Source organism: Myripristis murdjan, chromosome 17, assembly GCF_902150065.1.
Source record: "Myripristis murdjan chromosome 17, fMyrMur1.1, whole genome shotgun sequence".
In the NCBI taxonomy this organism is placed as follows: domain Eukaryota; kingdom Metazoa; phylum Chordata; class Actinopteri; order Holocentriformes; family Holocentridae; genus Myripristis; species Myripristis murdjan.
Window position 1 is genome coordinate 29,349,398 of NC_043996.1, and position 13,312 is coordinate 29,362,709.

At 44.2% G+C, this 13,312-nt stretch overlaps 1 protein-coding gene across 1 annotated transcript in view; it reads left to right on the top strand.

Moving 5' to 3' along the window:
* Positions 1-13,312, top strand: part of LOC115374602 (receptor-type tyrosine-protein phosphatase N2-like) — a 274,717-nt gene that overhangs the window by 59,332 nt on the left and 202,073 nt on the right. The window contains exon 4 of the mRNA XM_030073582.1: positions 12,087-12,201. Coding sequence (XP_029929442.1) covers positions 12,087-12,201 — 115 coding nt within the window. The remainder of the gene's footprint in view (positions 1-12,086; positions 12,202-13,312) is intronic.

The following is a 13,312-nucleotide window of genomic DNA, read 5'->3' on the forward strand; positions in this document are numbered from 1 at the left end:
CACACACACACACACACACACACACACAGCCTGCAGGCGAGTGGAGACATGTCAGGAGGGTGCGTTTGGTCTATGATGTGTGGAGAGGGAAGCAGGTCACGTGTGTGTGTGTGTGTGTGTGTGTGTGTGTGTGTGTGTGTGTGTGTGTGTGGAGGCCTTTGTGGCTCTTTGGTTCGTGGTGAACCAGTGTTTGTAGAGTTTCCGGGTGGTGCACGTTGCCTCAGCCACAGCTGATGTCACCGCATCGGCAGAACAGCTTGTTTGAATAACTTTATCAAAACTCAAAACCTCCATCGTGACAAAAGCAGCAAAATGTGTGTCGATAAAGTTATTTCAAAATGATCAGACGCTGCGTGTCAGCCTGACGTTGATATTAGCCAATCAGATGTGAGTTCATCCTGATGGGGTCTCCGTGGATAGTTCTTCCCAGTGACAAGTCCAGGAGGAAACGTAAACAAGCAAAGGAAACTTTTTGAGCTTGGGATTGCGCTGCGGGATGCCAATTCCACCGGACTTTCATCGCTGCCAGGACATTCCGGAGGACGCCGAGGCTGCAGGGCCGGCGCGTTGACGCGGCTGAAAGGACAGCCCTTTCGGCCGCCGCCTCCCAGCATTTTCCAGCACCAGGTCCATGGCGAACACGGGATGACGAACTGTGCTTGCACATCCAACAAGTGTTTCCGTGACTGTTGCATTTTTTCTGATATCAGAGACATGGCTGCAGCCATCTATTACTGGACTTGGCTATTCAACTAGCAAGATGCACGATGCTTTCTATTCTCCCCTACACCGAAAGGACTGAGCCCTAATTTCGTTGCATTATTATACGTATATGATTGTGCAGTGACAATAAAAATCTATCTATCTATCTATCTATCTATGTGCAAATAAAGTTACTGAGCTAGAAAAGTGCAGTTTGTGGGGAAACTGTGGGCAAGCTGGAAGAGTGACAGTGGTGCTTGGGAGAAAACCTCCTGAAACAACTGCTTTTTCCTCAATGACAGTAAGTCCGAGCAGAAAATAAAATGTATCATGAGAAAGGTAAGGCTTTGGGCTTTCAAACTGTGTCAAAATTATTTTTCAACTCCAAAAAATGCCCACCCTAGAGCGAGTTAAAAAAGTGTGTGTTTCTGCTTCTCTCCCCAGATTTTGGGTTCCAGATATAATGGGAGTCTATGGGGGAGAGAGCTGGCACTCCTGCCTCATTAAGTGTCACCGTTTAAAAAGTTGAAGCTGCTTTGCTTTTGTATTTACATTTTTCAAAGCAAAACTAGTTTTCCTACTACTTTACCCAAATTTATGCATGTGGAGTGAAAATTGTGGCCAGGGGAGCAAGCAAAAGACAAAATTTTTAGACGATTTTTCAGGGCTGCTGCACTCTAGCTGTGATGTCACTCACTCTGCCACTCCCAACATTCCGCCATTAGTGTGTATTGCGTCCGAAATTCCGACTTCAAAGTGGAATTGTGGAAAAACGGAAAGTCGGAGCGCCTTGAAAATCGAGACACCGCTTCTCCTCCACAAGACACACGTTTTTCGTATTTGGTGCGTGGATGCAGGTCAAAAGCTCTGTGCCCTGGAGCCTTCTGAAGTTTTGGCCATTCGTTTCGGATGGCCGAAATTTTCCGTAAAATTGGAATTGTGAAAATTCCGTGAGTCGGATTCCTTATAAAAGTAATAGCAAACTTCTCCAAATCGGGCCGCACATTTTTCCAATTCATTGTGTGGGCCTAAAATGAAAGCTGTAGGAGTTACGTGCCAAAAAAAAACCCATACAGAATAATAAATAAAGAAAGAAATAGTAGGAAGAACATGAGCTGGCAGCTTGCCCACTAATAACACACCTGCAGCCGACCAGGTGAGACTTGACTCCTCCCACAGCCAACGTGTTTGTTTTTGTTCTTGTTGTTGTTTTGTTTTGTTTTTAATTGAATCAAAATGAGGAGCCACAGAGTTCATACTTTCACACGTCTTTTTTTGCCATTTCCTTGTGAAGTTGCTGTTAGCCGCGTCGGCCTGTTCTCCCGACGTAAACAAACTCTTCGCGTACAGCTGTCGCCACGGCAACGGGAGCCACCCGGATGCGCTCCCCCCCTGTGATGTTCCAGCTGTGTTTTGAACGAAAATACGAAAATACCAGACGAGTTGCCAACAAAGAGCACATGAGGAAGCAGTGGACTGACTTTTTCTTTTCTTTCTTTCTTTATTTTTTAATCTGTCAGATGATGCGTAAACCCGGGATTAAATGAGAAAAAGTTCAGGAAAAGTGTCGCTGTGTGATCCTCCCTGAGTCGTGTTTGTTCATATTTCAGTGTTTGTGTTTTGGCCTGGTGGAGGTGTGTGTGTGTTCGTCAGGATGCGCTCTGACTCTGAGCTTGAGGACGCGGCTCGGCCAAACGTTTCCCTCAAACCAAACCTCCGTGTCGCCGTAAAAAAGACAAACAGCGAGCCGCCTTTCATGCATCTGAGGCGGTTTCCCCTCCCCGTCCCTTTTCTGCGCCATCTTTTGGCCGATTCGGCTCGCTCGGCAGAAGAATACGGCCGCGGTCGGGCCGGGCGGGTCGGCGCTCGGCGGGAGAGCCGGAGGAATATTGGGATTTCACAGAGAGGCGACGGGCTCGGAGGCATTTATCAGGCGCTCTGAAGTGAAATGAATTATGCTAATGAGCGGTTTGGCCCCGGCTGTCTGCAGGAGCCATTAGGGAGGACAAAACTCTAAAGACACTGAAGCATCTGCATTTCAAACCCGCCAGTCGGCTGAAAAGATAACAGAGTGCTCTCTCTCTCTCTCTCTCTCTCTCTCTCTCTCTCTCTCTCTCTCTCGCTCTTATTTCCTCTCATAAACACACACACAAACACACACACCGCCCTCTCACATCCTCCTTTTGCCCTTCGTCTGCGTCGCTTCTCTCCATTTCTGTCTTATAATTCCTCACAATCACTTTCTTTCTTTCTCTTTTTCTTTCTGTTTGTTTCTTCCTTTCTTTCTTTCTTTCTCACTGCACAAACGGTTCCTCTCATCTTCGGTTTTCAAATCTCGTTTTTTCTTCCAACGAGGTGAAAAAAATCTGCCGGTGGGATGAGATAATCCCAACTTGTTCCCGGTGCTGTTTCACTTTGTTTTTCAGTGTAAATGTGTTGAAGCGAGGCAGAGTGAGGCCGATCGGCCCGGCGGGATCCAGAAAATGACGCTTGATTCAAGACAAAATTCCGGAAGCGAGTGGATTAGCGTCAGAAACGAGTTGGGATTATCTCATCCCACTGGCAGGATTTTTTTCACCTTGTTGGAAGTAGAAAAACAAGATTTCAACTGGAAGTGAGATTAAAACCTCTGGTCAGGATGGAGCTTTTTTTTTGCTTTTATCCCCTTATTTCTTGGATCGTTCCACCCCCCCTCCCTCACTCCCTCCCTCTCTCTCTCTCCCTCTCCCTCCTCTCTCTCTCTCTCCCCACCATCTCTTTCCCTCTCCCTCCCTCTCCCCCCTGCTCTCTCCCTCCCTCTCTCTCTCCCCCTCTCCCTCCTCTCTCCCCCCCCCTCTCTCCCCCTCTCTCTCACCCACTCTCTTTCCCTCTCCCTCCCTCTCCCCTCTCTCCCTCCCTCTCTCTCCCCCTCTCCCTCCTCTCTCTCTCTCTCTCCCACTGTCTCTCTCTCCCCTCTCTTTCACCCTCCCTCCCTCTCTCTCCTCTCCTTCCCTCTCTCCCTCTCTCTCTCTGTAATGTCGGTACATTATTCAGGCTGCCCACACACTCTGCTCCTCCATCCCTCTCTCCCTGCAGGTGTGGAGGCATTTTAAAAACCCGTCTGAGTCGAGGTCACCCCCGCCCCCCCCCGCTCTCTCGCTCGCTCGCTCGCTCGAGCCGCCTTGACGGGATTTTGCCGCCGTTCAAAGCTGTAACGCCTGACATTTTTCACGCAGAGCGTCGGTGTCACTCCTCTCGGGTCATCGTCTGTTCTCAGTGCTCGACTCCTTCCTGCCGCACAGGAAGTGATGCGTTTCCTGTTTGTTAGGAATAAGCAGCAGCAGAAGAAGAAGAAGAGCCGGCTGGTTAGACGGAGCAGCGCCAGCCGCCGTGACCGAACAGACGAAAGAGAAGAGAAACTCAAACTCCATCAGCAGGGAATCCAAGTCCCGCCCACACGGTTTGATTGACGGGAGATACATGAGATGTGAAAACAAACAAACAAACAAACAAATAAACAAAACAAAAACAGCAACACTGGAGTAAGAAAGATGGATGGACAAAACACCACAGCCATGAGCGCTGAGCAATAAACACTCTCAAGACTCTCTCAGGCTTATTGATGAATCTTAATGAGTCTTAATTTTAGTTGTCAATGTTTTACTCATCTCTCAATTCAAAATTTGACAATAACAATTATCTAATTTGAATCAAGTAAAAACACAAAACACTGTCTGATTAGGGCTTCACGAAGATTCACTAACATTGTTAAGTGTTTTTTATTGAAGATAAATTTGAAGATAAATAGATTTAAGAAAAACAAAAACAAAAAAAAACAAACCACACAAGAGAATTCAACAAATACTAACCAACACACACAAAAACCACACCCTACCCCCCATCCTACTGCTGAATACACAATATAGCAATAGAGATTACAATGAAAAATATAATAATAATAATAATAATAATAATATTACTAGTGCCAAAACAAAGTGTTCATATTTTTACAAGATAAATATTTTTTGCTCAGACTCTTGAAGACATTTGAAGACTTTGGACTCCATGAGACTTTGGCTTTATTTTTCACATTTTTACATTAACCGATTGAGGATTTCATTGAAAAAAATTAACATGTCGATTAATCCAAAGTGAAATGAATGTTCAGCTGCGGCTCCAGAGGGCTCAGACTCGTTCGGAGAAGGAGCGACGAGGAGCTGCGGCGATGGTACACCGACTTTGGAAAAAGTGCGGTTTCCTCGCCTCACGACCGAGGAGCCACCAGCCAGGAAAACGTGGAGAGGAGCAACACATTCCGCTTTTCCTGGAGGCCAATTAACATCCCAAAAATGTCTCCCTGTGAGGTGAGGAAGAACAAACGACTGTTGGCAGAGAGTTTTCACCGGGGAGACGCTGGAGGTCAAACTCTTAATTTCCACAAGTGGTCTTGACAAATCAGGTGTTAAATCAGAATCAGAATCAGAACTTTAAACTGGAGAGAGCTGCTCCTGTCATGTTTTTTTTTTCTTAGTAATTAGCACCCCTCATTGTCCAGAACAAGGACATAGATTTGTTAAAATGTGTAAAAAATTGGGGGAAAAAAAACAGCTGTAAAGTGTTCAGTGAAGCTCAGTCTTTCCAAAAATCTATAGTTTTTTGGCTCCTCCTTACTTTTGGCTGCTTGCACTGCTGCTCATCAAAGAGCTGAAGCTGACAAAGTAAAAAAAAAAAAGTCATTCAGTCTCATCTTCAGTGATAAAAATCTTTATTTTTCTCCAAACAAGGTGCAGAATCTGCCAGTGGGATGAGATAATCCCACTTGTTTCCACGCTAATCAATTTGCTTGCAGACTTTTCTTGAATCAAGTGTCATTTTTTTGGATCCCACTGGGCTGATCTGCCTTTTTCTGCCTCGTTTCAATATATTTATATTTTTAATCCCTGAAGTGAGAATGAAACATTGCATACATGCAACAGAGACAAGTGGGATTAGGATATCCTGCGGGCAGATGGTTTGTTGGATTTTTATTGTTTTTTTACCACCAAATCGCTCATTAACAGACATTTTGCCTCGTCTGTGTGGCTGGAAAAGCCCAAGAAATGCAGATTTAATGTCACAGCGGAAGCAAGAGTCTGCAGAGGTGAATCCACATCCTGCAGCTTCACACCGTCACCTCGTCCCGATCTTCTCCTGCCTCTCTCCTGGACCGGCCGCTTCCCTGCGTCCCGTCTTGGCTTCCGCCGCCGCAGCCCACGGCCGCTCTGAATGTCCCGGCAGGAGCCCTAACGTTTATTAACCTGTCGTGTCAGATGCCGTCTGTTCGCCCGCCGCTCACGCCCGTGTTCTCAGCCGTCGCGGCCGCCATTAAAGGCTCGGTTTTATGGCTCTTTGATGGGGAAAGCTGGCCCGACACGCTGTGCAGCTGTTAACGATGGGCCTGTGCCCGATTCCTGGCAGTAGGGGTCGTAATTCATTTGGCAAGGGGTCTAAAGGAGGTGTGTGTGTGTGTGTGTGTGTGTGGGTGCTGAGATATTCAGAGCCGGTGGCGTGAAGCGCCGGATTCAACACAGATTAAGGCGAGTTCACACTCAGTGGTTAGAGAAATTGTTATTGTTAGGTAACCATCTGTAAGAATATGTCGTTTCCAGCCGTGACCCCGGCAGTGCGAGCACTCAGACCCACACGCTGCACAAAGCCTCATCTGCACTGTGGAAATATCTTTTTTTTTTTTTTTTTTCTGGAAACGAGTTAGAAAAATCTCCCACTGGGATGAGAATTTTTCAGGATTTTTTCTGGAAACAAATGAAACTGCATTGGAGGAAAGTGGGATTATCTCATCCCAGTGGAAGTTTTTTTTTTTTTTTACTTTGCAGCAGAAAAAAACAAAATTTTATGTCATGTTGAAACAAGGCAGAAGGAGGCAGATCAAGAAAATGATACTCTCTCTTCTCCTTTTCTCCCTCCCTCTCTCTTTATTTCCTCTCATAAACACAGAAACACACAAACACACTCACCTCCTTCTTTTTCCCGTCTGCAGAGTTTCTCCCCACCTCTCTCTCTTATAATTCCTCAAAATCAGTTTCTTCTTTCTCTTTCTTTCTTTCTTTCTTTCTTTCTTTCTTTCTTTCTTTCTTTCTTTCTATCTTTCTCACTGCAAAACCTGTTCATCTTAACGAGTCCTTTAGTCTCATCTTCAGTTTTCAAATCTCGTTTTTCTCCAAACGAGGTGCAAAATCTGCCAGTGGGATGAGATAATCCCACTTGTTTCCAGTGCAGTTTCACTTGTTTCAGTGTTTTTTTTTTTTTTTTCCAGGGAACAAGTATAAACCTGTTGAAACGAGGCAGAATAAAGCAGATCAGCCAGTAGGATCAAGAAAATGACACTGGAAACAAGTTCATTATCATTGGAAACAGGTGGGATTATCTCATCCCACTGTCAGATTTTGCACTTTGTTTGAAGAAAAACGAAGATTTGGACACTGAAGATGAGACTAAATGGCTTGTTAAGCAGTTGATTTTTTTTGCACCTGCATATCACTCCTTATAGCACCACAGTGATATGCAGACTGATGCCTTGTCTCCCACACTTTGGTGACATAACTGTGATGCCTCAAAATGGAAATTCATGCAGGATTATTCAGAAACAGGAAGTAGTTTCACCTTGAACGAGCGCCTTGCAAAGTAAAGGTTTGGGAGTCGGAGTCCCTTTACGTGCAGCGCCGACCGAACCGAGTGAAGTTTTAATTTTTAGAGAAAGGAAAGTTTTTCTGTGTGTTTTACAGTTTGATGCACAGACTGGGATGCAGTGTGTCACAGGCCGTCTGTACAAACTTATATAAACCTCTAAACACACACTGCACGCCACGTATCACACCACACCTACAACCTCACCTGACAGTGTCTTTACTCTGTGTTTTTTTTTCTTTTTGCATCTCTTTTCACCGGAAAGACCAAAGTTAAACATCTCAGCTTTCAAAATTTCCCTCCCTAACTTTCACTTTTTCACTCGTTCAAACTTTGAGACTCAGAATCGCAGCAGGAAACCGTAGTTACATGTTTAGTTATTCCCTTCATTTGACTGCTGGTTCATCTGTTTATTTATTTCATTACACCCTGGTATCCTCTGGTCGTGGCTTTGCTGTCGGCTCTCTGTGGCCGGATCTCCCCGGCAGATTAAAGAGACAGTTCACTTACAGAATTGTTTTTTGTGATTTTCATGTTTTCACTTCAGCTGAATAATGACCCGCTCCTCTGGGGGCCCAAACATCTCGGTCATCCTCGGCCCTCGTTAAAACCCTTTCAGTCTGCTTTGACTCAAAACAAACAAACAAACAAAAAACCCTCAGCAATGCATGATGGTCCGGCCCTTTTCCTAATGTAATGGGTCCTACCAGGTAAACATGAAATTCACATGATGATATGTTTTCAACGTCCTGTACATACTTTGTAATGCATCGGTTATAAATAACAGAAATCTGTACTTAGAAATAATATAAAGCCATTAAAACACCAAAAATTAATATTTCTTTCCAATTTTAGGTCAATTAGCGAGATTTTATGGTGATTTGCATATTTTTCCATAGTGGTGTAATAGGAATACTGGATGTATAAGTGGGGGTGGGAGGAGTTATGTTTTATTTAAAGGGCTATTTAGGTCGTCAACAAAGAAACATAAAGTACCTGACACATAAACTTTGGTAACAATTTTAGTTATAATAATTTTGTGGACGTTTAAACTGCTGACCCCAAACATAAAAGATGTTAGTACATTTGACCATAACAGGAGGGTTAAATAACACATTAGTATATACTGAATTTATGATAATCATCATCCTGGCATAGCAGCTTTCTTAATGACGATATGCATTTTGTGCTACTTACTAAGTGCATTTGGTGTATAATTATGATGATTTTTTAGTGTATGATTGTTGGTTCTTATGTGTATTAGGCTACTTATTAAATATGCCTATCATACACCCTTGATTTTTGATTTTCTGTTGGCCAAATGGTAGAAAACGACTGATCTGACATTGTGTGAGAGGTTTAGCTGATACGGAAAAACAGTCTTTCTCATTTTGTTGGTCAAGATAACCTGATGAAAGTCCCTGGAGTTTCACATGAAGTGAGGAAATGTTGAGCCCAGGTTATTGTAAGAGTGTGTCCTCTGTCCTGCCGCCGCGTCTTCTGACATTACCCAGACTGCACCGCCACATCTGGAGGCGCAGACTGTAGCGCTTGTAACTTTCCCCGACGCCATCGCTCATCTGCCAAATGTCTCTGTTCATGTTGTGCCTTGCGCGGCGCGGCCATATTTCCGGTAACATTTCGTTCCGCTACCCCATCTGGTGTTGGCGCCGGCTCCTCTGTTTGGTTGCCAGAATGCCGCATTTGGATGCATGTTAAGCATAAGAAGCAGACGTGAATGCCCAAGTAGCTCATCAAGCTCGTCCTTTTGTGCGCTCGCTGAAATGCAGAAGAGATTTTTTTTTCTTTTCTTTTTTTTTTTTTTTTTTCCTGAGTCAGTGATGCTGAAGCCGAGTCACAAGCACGTCCGTTTGCCAAGTACAATAGAGGTGCAGGGATGTCTTGATGACATTGGTGCAGGGACACTTTGACGGCTGGCGTAGTAAATTTCACCCAGAAGTAAACAGACAGGAATGCCCAAGATGCTCGTTAAGCTTGTCCTCGTGTGCAAAGAGAGTTTTTTCTCAGGCGCCCATACAGAAGCAGCATCAAATATGTGATATATGATAATAAACCAAGTACAATAAATGCCCCAAGTGCAACCATTAGGCAACTTTAACTTTATATTGCACACCTCCTGCTCTAGATCTATTTTTTTTTACTCTGTCCTCAAGAGGAAATATACAGAAAATTCAATTTGTGTCACTGGAAGACACGAGGAACAGGCATGGCGGGTCGTTATTAAACTGTGTAACAAGAGTCGTAGGTGCAGCGTGGAAATGAGACGGTGGATTCCCCTCATGCTGCCGTGCTGCTAAGGTTTACTCGTGACAACAGTGATCTTTTAATCTGCGTGGTTGGTAATAAACCAAGGAGTCACTGACACGGAATCAGAATAAATTTATTCACCAGCTACACATGTATTTCTCATGCTGGAAATATGCAGAGTTTTGTCATACGCACTATTTCCAGTGGTTCCCAGCGTTGTTCGTGTCAAGGAGCCGCACATTGACCCGTTTCAGGCCGTGAACCCAAATTTGATAAGACGTCGTCTCAGCAATCCTGGTCATAGTTATTCCAGAACTGTCTGTACTGTAGATTAGCAGATTAACAGTGAAGAGTGTGAAATCCTGTGAATATGGATAATTATTCTTATAGATTCTCTCATTGTAAATATTTAAATATTCCCTGTTTTTTCTTGGGACCCCCTGGAACACCATCACCGAGCCCCGGGAGTCCTCGGACCCCAGGTTGAGAACCGCAGCACTGTTTGACAAAAGTTAAACACAGTCACATATCACAGCTGGTAGATGTAGTGAGGACCTTTTTCCTACTAAATACTAATATTGTTCCAGAGGTATTCAGGCATCTTTTGTAAATATTTTGTGATGAATATTGATTAAATTAAAAAAAAAAAAAAAAAAAAAAAAAAAACATAAATAAATTCAGTGTCGTCTTTCTCAGCTCCATCTGTCCAGTCTAATGCAGTTCAGCTCAGCAGCTCTGCCATTCTTCCTTTTAATAAAGTTTATAATGTTCAGTTTGTGTTGACATTGTGCAGAATGTGTCACTTTAATTCTGTGTTTATTACTGAGGTTGTAGTTTGCAGAGGTCTGCTACTGGACTGCATTATATTGAGAGGTGTTTCCAATTTTTTGTCCTCCCGTATTTATATACATGAGGGGGGACAGAATAGTGGAAACAGCTGTCAGTAAAGTGCAGTCCAGTCCAACAGCAGCACTAACTATGAGCTCAATGTCAAACATAGAAGTGAATGAACACCTCTGTTACCGTGACAACAAGACAACCTGAGCATTATAGGCGGCAGGAAAGGAAACTTTATTGCACAACGGCTGGATTAGACTGGATTAGATTGACCTGATAAAGTGGACACTGAGTGTATATTGATTCTGATTCCTGATTCCTTCCTGATGAATGGGTAACTTCTACTAAATAATATTCTTTACCAAAATCCTTTTCAATTTCTCATCAGAAAGAATTATGAATACTTCAAATGCAGATACCTCATGGTAGAACTCGGCTCCTTACTGTATGACGGTCTTCGCCAGCCAGTATTGTAACACTGTGATGTGAGCGTCCAACTAACCCATCGAGCTTGTCCTCTTGTTGAAACACAGCAGAGGAATAGCTGTTGTTTCGGCGCTGACAAAGCATCCGCCTCACCTCCTCGCCGTGCCAAACACAATAAACGTGCAGGATTTGGTGGCAGCCGCAGTCATGCAGAGACGGTGTTTGTTGTTGTTCGTTCGGATTACCATGAGAACATCACAGCCAAGGTCACAGCTGCTCCCCCCCTTCCCCACCCCTGTCTGACGCGTCCACCTCAGCAATATTACAATCCAGAGAGATGCAGAGAACAATTAATAAGCACACAATAATTCATGCACAGATCGTAACTGTTATTATTGGGATTTCACTTTGGAGGCATTGGCGCCGGAACGTATCGAGAACTACCTTTGTATCTTGATGAAAACAGGAAACAGACGCCATGATAAATCACTGCGCCCGCTTTTCTCACGTCTTATTTTGCTTAACTTGCCGTTTTCGATCATGCATTATCATTCTGGGGCGACGAGAACATCTCTCACATTTATTTTTCAGGGTGCCGCGCCTTTACCCCTTGACCCTTTTGATCCGCGACCCCTTCACTGTCTCGGTTGCCCGTTTGAAACGCGGGTGATCCGTCTGGGCTCGGTCCAACGTTGCGCTCGCTGTGAACTGCGCTGTGTACGCGGCATCGGGTTAATGCCTGTAAAATGAATTCCCAATTAGCTCATCACGCCGGATCTATTGGCTCAAGCACAGAGGAGAAATAGTTTCTGCTTAGTCACTGAAACTCCAGTCCGTCTCCAAGGACACGACGCCGCTGCCTCGTCTCCTCTGCTAATGAGTGACCTAATGAGTTTGGGAGCACTGCTGCATGTTCAGCAATTTCTCCTCCCATCTCCTGTAGGATTCTTGTTGTTTCTGCTGAGGTTTTTTTTTTTTTTCCTTTTCACACAAAAAACACTGATTTTTTTTTTTTTTTCGTGCTGTCTCTTGTATTACTGTACTGTTACATACAGTTTAATTAGGAATGTGTGTCTTTGTGCGTCCCTCTGAGACACTAAGGCACTAAGTCCACATCTCACCAGAGAGTGGAAAGGGAAGGGTTCCTCTACGTTCTACGTTCTAGTGATTCCCTGTGTTGCCGTTTGCAGGTTTGACGTGGGAGGACGACGCCACGCAGCAGGTCCTGTCCAAGGAGTTATCCAAGCTGAGGAGGATCCCCTACAGGCCGCTGGAGAACGGGCCCATCTACAGCACCAACAGCAGGTCAGGCACTGTGCAGCTCTGCTCCCCCTGCCCATTGACTGTCAATAGGTGACCCTCGGCTCCGTAACCCTGCAAGGGCAAATATTACAAAAGAAGCATGTCAGCAGTGGTTCCAGTTGACAGTTTTCGCGTCTCGTTGTCCAAACGCTGTGTTACGGGACTTAACTGATGCTGGTTTTAATAGTTTTAGTGTCCCGTTGTGTCAATGGTGTTTCAGGGAAGGGAATTTCATCAATGCTGTGTTTTAGTATTGTGAGCGAATTTCACCAGTGGTGATATCAGCCGAGAGTTTTAATGTCCCGGAGTCCAAATGCTAGTTTACAGAATTTCACCCGTCCTGTTTGAGCGTCCTGTGGTCTTGACATTATTTTTTTATTCTTCATCAGAGCTTTAATGTCCTGTGGCCTATTATTTATTTTTTTAATATATTATTTTGAGAGAATTTTGCCAGTTTTGGTTTCAAAGGAAAGAATTTTGTTGCACGAAGTGAAAACTTTCAGGATCCCAAGATCTTGATGATGTGTTTTCGAGAACTTAATCAGTTTTGGTCTCAGCGATGAGTTTTAGTGTCCCGTGGTATTAATGCTCTTATTTTCTGGTTACCCTGCAGAGTTTTTGTCCCCTGTGGTCTAAATGCTGTTTCAGTGAATTTCAGTAAAGTTTAGTTTTAGCATCCTAGCCTCATGAGAATGTTTTTTTTTTTAGTGAGTGTATGTTTTTTGGTGATTTTTTTTTCAAACAGTGCTGGTTTCAGTGAAGTTCAAGTGTCCTGTGGTCTACACGCTGTTTCAGAGAATCCCATTAGTATTAGTTTAAACGTAGAGCTTTACAGCCTTAGTTTTTCCTGATGTTTCGGCTTCATACGCCTGATTTTGCCGGTTCAACATTCTCATATTAAAGAGCGGAGTCAGAGTGAGAAGAACAAACAACAAATCAGCGCTGGTGCAGCATCTTTGGCTCTGATGCAGCGCAGTGAAGTCAGCCCATGAACTTCAAATATTTGATATTAGCCGAGCTGAGCCGGAAAGTGATGCTGATGTGACTTCAGTGGGGAGCAGAGAGGTGGTGAGATGTGAAGGGCAAGTGAAATGAGGTGGAGGAGTGTGTATTT